Source organism: Ctenopharyngodon idella, chromosome 21, assembly GCF_019924925.1.
Source record: "Ctenopharyngodon idella isolate HZGC_01 chromosome 21, HZGC01, whole genome shotgun sequence".
NCBI classification, from domain to species: domain Eukaryota; kingdom Metazoa; phylum Chordata; class Actinopteri; order Cypriniformes; family Xenocyprididae; genus Ctenopharyngodon; species Ctenopharyngodon idella.
Window position 1 is genome coordinate 8534647 of NC_067240.1, and position 12524 is coordinate 8547170.

Below are 12524 nucleotides of genomic sequence, written 5' to 3' on the forward strand. Positions count from 1 at the left end.
TTTGAAACACATTGTGAAGTTTGCATTTTCAGGCCCCCACATTGTCATGTAAATGAACGGCCACAACATAGACTAAAAAGTTTTCTGTTTTTAGTTGAAAACGGTGTTGTGTAAACGACCCGAGTTTACTTTTTTAATATCTGTTGTTCACTTCCAACAATTCCTGTTTCCACATATCAAAATATTAAGTCTTTAAAATAATTTTCAATCAAGAATAATCAAGGTTTTAAATCCAACATGTAATTAAAACATACAGTATTAGTTACATGTTACATAATACATATTCATATCCTTATTGTGATTCATCAGTGCACAGTACTACAAAGAATATTTTCCAAATTGTTTGTTTTTGTCATTTTTAATCAAAATGTAGTAGCTTGCTGTTTTTCTGAAATGACTTTCCTTTTTCACAGATGTCACATACAGGCCATGAAAGCTATTACCCAGATAGCACACTTACGTCTGCAAGATGTCTGTTAAAGATCACTTCATCTGCTGTTTACAAACATCTGATAGATGTCTTTACATACATTCTAAATCATAAACATCTTAAAGACATTTTCTAAAGGTCTATTTGACATCTGACAGGAAATGTCCTATAGACATATTGCAGATGAGTGAACACAAAATGACATCTTCCAGACGAAACACGCACATCAAATAGACGTCTCAGAGATGTACGTGTGCCATCAGGGTAGTTGTGTTGATTTTTTATTTTAGGTAACACTGTGCATTTAATGAATTAATAAACTAACAAAATGACATTTGTGATATTAATAATATTGAGTAAAATTAACTATTGATTGTTTAATTAACTTTAGTATTTTTAATGATGCAAAGGAGATATTACCATGACAATACCATGGTAACTCCATTGTACGTGGTGCCTAACGATGCCCTTTAGCTGTGATATTCTCATACTTTATTGCTTAAGCAAATACACATACAAAAATAAACCTTTATCTTTAGCCTCATGCACTCCATTGCAAAATGCAATTAAATTCTCAAAGGGGACGTGACAGGTTTGAATAGCATTTGTAAAGAAAACAGTTCAGGAACAATTTGAAAGGGTCCACAAAGGATGGTCGAAACAACATTTTATTAGAAAAGAAAAGCATAGAAACACTTTGCACCCGTTCAGTGCCAGCATGTTGGAATATCTCGTATTTAAGACGCTGCGGGTCCAGCGACCGCATGAGTTAATCTCCAGCACAATGATTCAGTTACACCATGAAATGCACAAGACACAAATCTGCAGATGTACTGTAGATATCTCAATGACATAATCAACACCAGATATATCTGTTATGTAATTCATATCTACAATATCTACCTCATAAAAACAATAGCATGTCATCATTATTCATGGGTGCATCAAAAAAAAAAAAAAAATCAATTATCATCGATGGTACACACTCTCCACCTCTCAAGTGGCACAGAGAACATTTTCATTCTCTTCACTGAATAACAGATGATAAAGGATGTATTTTTGTTGAATATTCATACTCTAATAATAAAACACAATCTCATATGACGTGAAGAGGGTTGGAGTGTAATGCTCTGAAAACCAAACCATCCATCAAGTCTCTCATAAAGCTAATGAGCTCTGGCGCACCTGCGCTCCTGCTAATCTTCCAGCACACATGAATGGGACATGGTGAGATGGGCAGGAAGGAAAAACATGAAAGTTTTTGGATAGATTGTAAGATTTTTATTCTACTCAAGAGCATTTTGAGTGAAATGAACGGCCGGTCTGTAACTGCACCCTCACTTGAAATTAATTCGGTACATTCTCAACCGGAGAACCATTAAACTGCATTAACAAGCATATTGCATGATCAAGGGTTGAAATATATTCACAAGATAAAAAAATGATACTGTGTATACCGTATCTCACAATACGCCAATGGTTTTCATTTTTCTTTGTGCTCTCACTGGAAGCACCAGCTTGATTTGGCCATTGTAGCCGACCAATGCAAGATTTATGTGTGTAAATACTGTACTCAGCAGGTTAAGGTTCAGCTAGTTGGCATGACCAGGTTAATTCCACATGGTAGATGCCATTTCATCAGGGCTATAGCATGTAATGAACGTTTTTAAAATCACATAATTCCGCACAAGAGCAGTTGCGATGAATGGAAATGCTAACAGACAGAGACTTCCTTGACTGTAATGCCTAATAAAGGCTACTAAAATTGTGAATAAAAACAAATACCAACATACTGTTGTCCATAAAGTCTCATAAAAATACCTTGTATGTTTGAATAAATAAATCATTTATCTAAAAAAATTACAGCACCGCTCCTTTAATACTTTTTTTTTTTTTTTTTTTTTTTTTTTTTTTTTACACACATAATTAGTTTAGGCCCAACAACAAAGGAAATACATTAGATGGCTAAACACTGTTAAAGCTGAGGCAATCTTCTGATCATGTAGAGTGACAGCAGAAACCGCCCATTCATACACGTCAAACAATGTCAACAAACAATGCCAATTTAAACATATGAAGGGGTTCTGTTGGTCATCTGGTTTAGAATCAACCTCTACCACCAAATGTTTAGGGGTTAGGGGTTGGGTTGACATTTTAGGCGTTAGTTTTTCTTGTCAGCCTTCTATCAACCATCTCTGTTTACATCAAATACAAGCAAGCTGTCATTAAAGGGTTAGTTCAAGAAAAATATCTTAATTTTTGTTCTGAAGATGAACGAAGGTCTTTGGAACGACATGAGGGTGAATAAATAATGACTGGGTGAACTAACCCTTTAAGTGAGATCAGTAACACTTCACAATAAGGCTCAATTTATTAACATTATTGTATTTAATGTATAGGGTACCATAAACTAACAATTAACAATACAAATGTTAATTTCTACATACTTGTATATAAGGAGAAATGTCATATGATTGCATAATATTTTAATGTTTCACAGGCTATTTCAGTTTTTTCCTACTGATAAAGTATGTTTACGAGCTGCTTAATTCATTATATTTAATTAAAAATAAATGAAAATGAACACAATTAAGCTAGATTAATAACAGAGTTGTTAATGTTATCTAAAACTATTAAAATCATTTTCATTAACTGAAATAAATTTGAAAAAAAATAGATATGTTGCTTTGGCAAATAACTGAAATAAGGACCTTAAATTACTAAAACGGAAAACAAAACAAAATGAACAAAATCTTAAAGTAAAATGAAAACTTAAAATATAAAAATAAATGCTAATTCAAAATATTAATAAATACTACAATAATATATAAATAATACTGAAATAACACAGATGAATAAATGCTTTGCGTATTGCATTAACTAATGTTAACGAATTGACCCTTATAATAAGGTGTTACTTGTAGGTAACTTTTGAGGCTAATATTATACAAAGATCAATTTAAAGACATTGCCAAAGCTTTGTGTACAGAAGAAGCTGAGATTCTTCCATAATTAAATGAATGCTTTGCACAAACAGCTATTACTGTCCAGCACAAGTACAAAATAAATAGCATAAATATATAATAAATTAGTAAAAAGATCAAAACATTAACATCATAGAGGAGGAGTTACATATATTGCTACATCGACATACAGCTTTAAAACACTATTTATTAAAAAGTAAATGAATAAATGTGTAAACATTCTTACAGGACGGTGGTTATAAGTGAAATGAGTGATACATGTGATATGACTGCCCTCCATTTGATGCATTCTGTTCAAATTGGACATCCCAAGACGACATTCACTCTCGCCACCCAATGTTCCCGCTAACGTGATGTTGCCGTCTGTAGAATAGTGAATGTGGATTCTCTCTTGTTCCCTCTGACATGCCAGGCTCTCTGACACCTACTGCGAGTCACAGATGGCCCCATAATGACTGAAATTGCTAGAGGATCAGTCCAATTCATTTGCAGCCTATTTTCTGGCTGGGGTGCAGCCCTTTAGGGGAAGCGGTGTGCTCATCTGACTGCACCGACCACCGGCAACATCCCCTATGATAAGACAACCCTACTGTATTCTATATCCAGACACACTCCAGTGGAACTGGAAACTTTGTAGACTATTTAAAGGTTTATTCACTAGCTTTTATGTATTGGATTACTTTATATACCTTTAAAGCAAGGGCATGACTGGATAATATATCTTGATAGTACATGTACGTTGCCAAGATGTTCATTCAATGTGTGGATTTTCATCTATGGGTACATTTACACGACAACCACTACACTCATACTACAAAAAATGCTTTGTTGTTTCGACCCATTTGACCCAAACATTGGTTGAAACAACCCAGCATTTTTAGAGTGTAAAAACAGAATTTTTTTCTTTTGTATTTTTTGCATACAGACGACAACGTTGTTCCCCGTTCACACAGATCCACGAAAATGACTAAAAGCGCTGTATTCTTCTGCCAGGCCAGTAGTTGGCGATGTTACTTTGTAAAGAAACACTACACGCCTATAGACTGAACACGTAATACACATGCGCAAGACATCACCGTTTTCACAATTTAGTGTTTTTTACACGAAGACAATAACAGTATCGTTTTCAAAAACTTGCACTTTGAAACCCTTTTTCAAAAGTTTGCATTTTCAGGCCCCCAAAACGCTGTTGTCGTGTAAATCAACGGCTAAAACACATATAAAGTTTTCCGTTTGTCGTGTAAATGGCCCCTCAGATGCATAATAAATGTTTTAACATTTAAATATGTTGCTAAATTTTTTCCTGTAAGACGCTAAAACTTTTTTTAATGGCCAAAAGTATCGACAACCCTTTCTAAATTACTTGTTTGGCCAGGCCCAAACAGACTAGTCCCGCCCCCAACTCAAGCCATTGGCTTAACCACAGTCTTTACACTTTTCTGGGAAATAAACCTTATTTTTAGTTCTGTCATCACAATAAATTATAGTAAAAGACGCCATTTTAACATTAAACACCTTTAAATCACCAGATGATGCACATCTTGGCACGGTAACGTTCTAATAGCATGTTGTTGGAGTTTCTTTCCTTTCATTCTTATATCTAAGACCATTTTATACAGTGTACTGACTGCTTCACTTATTTCCATGGGGCAAGACCTCATTCTATCTATCAGTTAAGTTAAAGATTGCCTGAACAACACCAAAAGAGTAGCCAATTAGCATTGTGGATGCATAAAAAAGCAAAACAAAAGAAAAGATTCCATCATTCAACCAGCTGGAAGTTCATCATGAGTGCCTGAAGCCATCCACATCAAAGAGCCATCAGTCTGAGCAGCTTGCTAAAGAGTGTATGGCTTATTAGCTGAGTACAATAGAACATTCATAAAGATAGACATGAAAATCAACTCCCGAGTTGCTCAAAACCTCTGAAAGCTACTAATGGAAGAAGAATGCATAGAGATTACACCTGCAAGCTGCCGTAAAACGGTCTAAATCCTTCTATTATCCACATATGGCCATCAAATACCATTCCGCCCCATAAGGCAATAGTGACCTTCAGAATAATGCCTGTTCATGACCCACAACACCAATGGCTTCAAAAATGGAGAGAACAAATAAGGCTGTTTTCACACTAGAGCCGATGATGTGAACCCAAAACCATTTGGTTGGAACTTTGAATTAGTTTTTGACATCATGGAAACACCCAAGTCAAAAAACAGCAGTCTGGGGTTCATGTGGAGTCAAGTATGATTCACAATTGCTCTAAAAGCTACCCAGCCTCATTTGTGGATGTGAACAGCTATTGTTTACATATTAGTATGCATACACTACCATTCAAAACTTTGGGGTCAGTACGGTTCTTTAATGTATTTGAAAGATACTCATTTGGTGCTCAAGAAACATTTCTTCTTATTATCAATGTTGAAAACAGTTGTGCTGCTTATTTATTGTTTTTTGTATTTTTTGTCTTTATTGTCACTTTTGATTAATTTAAAGCATCCTTGCTAAGTAAAAGTGTTAATTTCTTTCAAATAAGAAATCTTACTGACCCAACCCTTTTGAACTGTAGCATATATTTAGTACAAAAGGAAGTGCCACAAAATATTGAGTACTAAAACCAAAACGTGTAAAAAAGGTGAACTAGACATCAAATTTCCTTTTTTGACAGCTACCGCATGTACTGTACTCATGGAGGTACACACGATGAAGGCCTAAATATACTGCCATTTGGAGCCTAATAATACGTTTTTAAAGACTGACAGGTTCAGACTAAGCAATCAAACCGAGAGTGAAAACATCCTAATTGTTATGAACACATTGACACAAGCGCTTATTTTAGCAATTCTGCAACATCTCCCTGCAATGCTATATTCCTGCTGACACTTCAGGTGCACCTGGTGTAGATGCCTGGCTATATTGAGGTCAGAGTTATTATATGACTGGAAGTCATGATTTCCCAGTTTGGAGACTGTGTATGATTGGTGTTTTGCAATGAGTCTATATTTTCAATGGAGAAACAAATGCCGGCATATAATGAGAAGACACAAGTTATGTCGAAAACGAAAAGTGATAAAAGATTTATAAACCTCTGAAACAAGCACATATAAATATGTTGGCAGATGTACATTCTTTCCACCTAAATGACTTCCACACATCTGGATAGGGGAGTAATTAACATATTTGTAAAGGCTAAAACCTGAGTTATTCAAAATAGTTCATTAGAAAGACCACAACAATAAACACTGAAAAAGTAATTTGTGTACCATTGACATATAGATTATTTGCATGACTATAGCTACTCTATATACTCATGAGATGTATATCCTGTATGTATACCAATATATTAGTTGTTATTTCATATATGACCATTTCTGTGTGTTCTGGTAGGTAAGTTTCGGCGCGACATGATATTGCACGCAGGACTCTGTCATAAGCACAACTGTCTAGGCTAGTGTTCGGTAGCGCTCGGCGATATGTTAGTTTAAAAAAAGAAAACAGTCGACAACTTGTTTGTCAACCAGAGAAACACCCTCACTTTTCTCCATTAGAGAACCGAAACATCCACGTATCCGGATTTCTCTTGCATTTTGAACCATTTGCTTTTTGTTTTTGTCCCTTGTGTGTTACCGTTCGGAGGAGGTTGAAGTCCGCAGAGACGAGCTGAAATAAACAATAGTTGTGACGCAGCGAGGTGGCTGTGTCGGTCTCCACTCGTTTTCCTCTTCCTCCTGTTCTCCGAAATGAAAGCTGGTAGAATGGAGTTTTAAAGTGGGACGTCCTGCCCGCAATGCTACACGCTGACCCGCGCGGGGTCACAAGAGATCTTCGTAGTCGAGGAGTTTTGAGTGCTGCCGGGTTTTCCAAAGTCGAAACAGACGGAAGTCGAAGTACATCTCAATCATCTCTTTGCCTAAAGGAGAGGGGAATAGAGAGGGAGATATGATTCTGGAATACATTTGATGAATTCAATGTGAGCCTGTGTCTCTATGATGAACAGACACTTCCATATAGATTCTCTCAGGCGGTAATTGGAAAACAGCATGCACTGAGAGACAATATAGATAAAGAGAGATGACAGAGAAGTGATAGAGAATGAAGAGAGGAAATTGAGAGTCAGTGAAAGAGAGGGGCGGGGTGGGTTGGTCGGCCGGCTCAGGACAGGTTAAAAAAAAAAAAAAACGGAAGGAAAAAGACCTGTAAACTTGCATTAAATGGTTTACTATGAAAGTTATGTCAGTAAAGCGACGAGAATACTTTTTGTGCGTTATTTTTGTCTGTTTTTTGCACACAAAAAGTACTTTTGTCCCTTAATAACATTAAGGTTGAACCACTGTAGTCACATTGACTATTTTAATGATGTCTTTACTACCTTTCTGGACCTTCAAATTTGTTATGACATTGCTGTCATATCTTAATTTGTGTTCCAAAGATGAACAAAGGTCTTACTGGTTTGGAATGAGGGTGAGTAATTAATGACAGAAATTTCATTTTTTTGGGTGAAATAACCATTTAAATAAAATAGTTCATCTAAAATGTGAAAATCTGTCATCATACTCGCCCTCATGCCATTCCAAACCTCTCATAAGGGTATGGTACAACATGAGGGTGAGTATATGCAAAATAGCTATACAATAGCTTGGTATGAAAGAAACAACAGTGTACAAGTTTGGAATGACATGAAGATAAGTAAATGTCAGAATTCACTTTGGCTGAAAATCCCTTTAAATAACATGCAGTGTATGTATATCAGTATGCCCATACGTTTCCTCCATTAAAAACTCATAGGGCCCTGTTTACACCTGGTATTAAGCCTATTCGTCAATCCGATCACAAGTGGACAACGCTAAATACAGGTGTAAATGGGGTCTAAGACATTTTAAGCTTGTCCACTTTCGACCACTTCCAGAGATAGTCAAAAACACATTTAACCAGATTGTTTTCTAGGGCTGGGACAATACATCGAAATATGATTTGCAATATGAAGAATCTGGAGCGATTCTGATATTTTCCGATGTATAGCGATTCTCTCTCGAATCGATTTTGAGCTTAGTTTTTAAACAGTAGATGGCACTACTATACGTGCTTTAGAAACACTCGTACAGTACCTGCTTCCAGTTCCTTTACACACACCAATTAAACCTAAAATAACCATTCATAAAGTTTGAAAAGGTTGAAGCGAATTATCTGCTGTTAAAACTAAGCTCAGAATCGGTTAGAGAGAGAAAATATCAGGATCGATCCAGATTCATTGTATCGATCGAGAATCGATGTATTGTCCCAGCCCTATTGTTTCATGTGGTCGAATGCATTCAAACAACCATAAAAGACCACCTACTCTCTGCCTACTGACCTAATGCTTAAACATTATGGGAAGCGCGCTAGCCAGATGGATTTAAACTTTGTTGACTGGAGACCCAAGTTTGGTTTGAAGACAAAAAATGTACCAAGCACAATGTTCTCTCACCATTCCTGATTTCTAACACGCACTCACCGCGTTCGCCATGGTCTTGAAGCTGTCAGAGCAGAAACGAAATCTGACGCTCTCTGTATGTTTTTCCATCATCTCCGGGCGCGTTCATATGTAAATTGCGGGAGGTTATTTTGTCCATTAGATCGAAAGATATGAAAAAGCCCATACATTTACCCGCCCATAGACCCTCTCCTTGAAGAAATCAGGACAGAAGTGGTTGAAAGTGGACAAAACAGACGGAATAAAACACCAGGTGTAAACGGGTATGTGTCCCCCTCGTCTACTTGTGTTCCGATGGACCAAAACGCATCCTAATACCAGGTGTAAACAGGGCCTAGATTTCAAATTATGCAAGAAAGAGTCTGTTTGTGTGTGTTTATATGTGTGTAGGAGTGTGAGCATAAGCACATTTCAGCAGTTTATTGCAGGCAGTCTTACCCTGAGCAGAGAGCTCCAGCGGTGACTCAAATGTGACAGAATAAGGCCTCATCAGGTTCTTCAGTTTCTGGAACAGCTGTTGGCACATGATAAGCCAAGACATTAATAATCCCTTTTTTTCTCCCCCCTCACACTGCTCTCTCACTCTCTCCTTCACTCGCTCTTTGACTCGAGGAGGTTAGTTAGGGATAATGGCAGTCTCTCTCTTTGTGGCTCTGGGTAAATCTCACACGGGAGACTGGAAGGGCAAACGGGAACCTTCAAAAGAACCCAGTTAAGATCTTAACATCCATGCACCACTCCGAGAGGCTTCAAACCCAGACAGAGATTAAAGATGAATTTACAGACACATATTTTCTATTCCAGCTCACACACTGTGAAGGAAACCAGTGCCTTACAGAGCGAATAAAGATGAGAACGTGACCACAACGCTAAGGAGGACGCCACAAACAAATGCTGCAAGATTCCTAGAGCTCTACTTTGAGATCAACATACATAGATTTGCTCTTGTGAAGGCCAAATTCTGTCAGCAGATAACCCAGCATGCATTCACAAACTCGCACAAGTCAGTCATCCGTGTGTCGATCACAAGCACGCATAAAAACGCAATTCTCAGGAACGGTGGCACCTCTTGGGCAATGACGCATGGCGAATGAGATTTACGTCGAAATCCATCACCATAGAAACGCATTTGTACATTAGGTTCCAAGAATGCCATAAATGTGTCCTTGGGGCGTAATCTCGGGGCTCCTGTCATATAACACTTGTCAGGCTACCAAACAGACGGAATGAGCTGAAAGTCAAGGCCGATCCTAAAGGACAGACGCAGATGTCACAAGTCCAACAATTAGAGAGTTTCAGATCAGATGTTAATGATCACAGAAACTAGTCTGGGTGTTACACAACTGTTTAAAAGTTTGGGGTTAGTCAGATATTTTAATGTTTTTGAAATAAGTCTCTTATGCTCATCAAGACTGCACTTGATTGATCAAATATACAGAAAAAACAATAATATTGTGACACATTATTACAATTTAAAATAACTGTTTACTATTTAAATATATTTTAAAATTAAATTTATTCCTGTGATTCAAAGCTGAATTTTCAGCATCATTACTCCAGTCTTCAGTGACACATGATCCTTCAGAAATAATTCTAATAAACTGATTTACTGCTCAAGAAACATTTATTATTATTATCAGTTATTTTAGTATCATTAATAGACTATTTCAGTTTTTATTAATATTTTGAGTCGTTTTTATTTTTTATATTTTCTGTTTTCGTTTTAATTTTAGTTAGTTTTAGTAATATTTATTAGTGTTTTTTTTTTTTTTTTTTTAAATATGTCTGTGTAGTTCTTATTCATTTTTGTTTTAGTTATTTTAGTTTAGAAAATGAGAAATGATGGCTTGGCAACTAGCTGAAATAAAAGATTTTCAAAAAAATCTATTACAGTTAATGTTTATTTAATGTAACTTTTTTATGGTTTTAGTTTTAATTTTAGTTTTTTGTTTTGCTACTTAATATTTTTGTGGAAACCATCCTACATTTTTTCAGTACTATTTTATGAATAGAAAGCTCAACAGCATTAATTTGAGTCCAAAGTCCAAATAGTTAATAACCTTTTGCAATATTATTAAAGTCTTCACTGTCACTTTTGGCCAATTTAATAGGTCCTTACCGAATAAAGGTATTAAAGGGGACCTATAATGCCCCTTTTACACGATGTAATATAAGTCTCTGGTGTCCCCAGAATGTGTCTGTGAAGTTTCAGCTCAAAATACCCCACAGATCATTTATTATAGCTCAAATTTGCCACTATTTGGGTGTGAACAAAATCATGCCATTTTTTTGTGTCCTTTTAAATGCAAACAAGCTGCTGCTCCCAGCCCCCTTTCCAGAAGAGGGCGGAGCTTTAACAGCTTGTGCTTCAGATACTCAACAACAACAAAACTGGAGAATCTCACGCAGCCAAAATGTTGGAAACTGTCAGTAACGGTGTTCAGCCTTACATTGTTCAAACCGAAGTCAGACACTGATGGAGAGACTCAGGAAGAAGTTACAACTTTTAGAATGCAACTGGACGTTTCTGAATGTTTAGTGGATAAATTTATGTAGTTGTCATGGAGTGTCAATTGATTCAACTCATCGACTAGCATGTACCGTCATGTTAATCTTTCGTGCAAATCCAGCATTGAACTGACCTTTGTTTGTGAAGCAGTCCGGCGTAAAATGATTTGCACAAATATATAACACTTTTTTCGGCACATTTCCCTCATAAATGAAATTCAACCATGGTGTCCTCATTGGTACATCCAGTAACAGAACATTTGTAATGTTTTTTTGGCACAGACATTGTATATCTCCAGCTGCTACAGCAAGGAAACAGAAATGTCAGACTGCTGCGGCTCATCCAGGGCAGGATCTATGCTAATCGGGCAGATCATCACCAGTCATGGGCGGAGCTTATGTAAGAGTAAGGGGAAATTCTGGATCTGCTCGTTTGGAGAGACTGTTTGGGGATTATAAAAAAAGCAGTGGGTGGATTTTTACCATTATAAGCTGGCTGTTTACACACGCTGTGGACACATCTGTGTTCAAACACCTTATAAAAGTGAATTTTGCATAGTAGGTCCCCTTTAAATTCTTTATACAGTGCTGGACAGGAAAGAGTTATTTTAAGTTACATAACCGAGGGAAAAATGCTGTCAGGCATGATGGTGACAGACGGAGAGGTGTTATATAGAAAAACGGCAAGATGGAGTTGGTGCATGTGTGTCTTAAGAGATGAGAGCTGAACATGGCCACAGCAGGCCCCAGAGGGACCATTTCTAAATATAATGCAGAAACTCAAGGTACAAGCATTACGTGAATTTGATGTACCTTCTCTCCATTCGGATTGCCCAGGACATAGCAGCCCATGATGTGGATCAGGTTTGGCTCTGGATTCACTTTACTCATAAACCGGCTAAGTCGTTTCCAAAACCTGCATGTACACCACAAACACACAAGCAAATCCCTCTGACAATAGCTCTCTCTTTGAAGGAAGGAAGTTCTCTCGCATTGAAGGAATATTGTGACAGAAACAAAAGCATGGATCTCACTAACTGGCTCATGTCTTCTTCTTTCTCGACCTTGGCAAAAGTGGCCACTTTATTCTTCAGCAGGTACAGGTGTCCTGGGCCGCCCTGAAAAATTACAC

The 12524-nt window shown here is 37.0% G+C and overlaps 1 protein-coding gene across 7 annotated transcripts in view; it reads right to left on the reverse strand.

Moving 5' to 3' along the window:
• Positions 1–1080: 1080 nt before the first annotated feature.
• LOC127503973 (NMDA receptor synaptonuclear signaling and neuronal migration factor-like) overlaps positions 1081–12524 on the reverse strand; it is a 48961-nt gene continuing 37517 nt past the window's right edge. For all 7 annotated transcript variants that reach the window (XM_051878260.1, XM_051878259.1, XM_051878256.1 and 4 more), the window contains 4 exons: positions 12431–12510; positions 12206–12308; positions 9323–9398; positions 1081–7324 (listed from right to left, as the gene is read on the reverse strand). In XM_051878260.1, the coding sequence (XP_051734220.1) occupies positions 7227–7324; positions 9323–9398; positions 12206–12308; positions 12431–12510 (357 nt within the window). In that variant the 3' untranslated portion in view covers positions 1081–7226. The remainder of the gene's footprint in view (positions 7325–9322; positions 9399–12205; positions 12309–12430; positions 12511–12524) is intronic.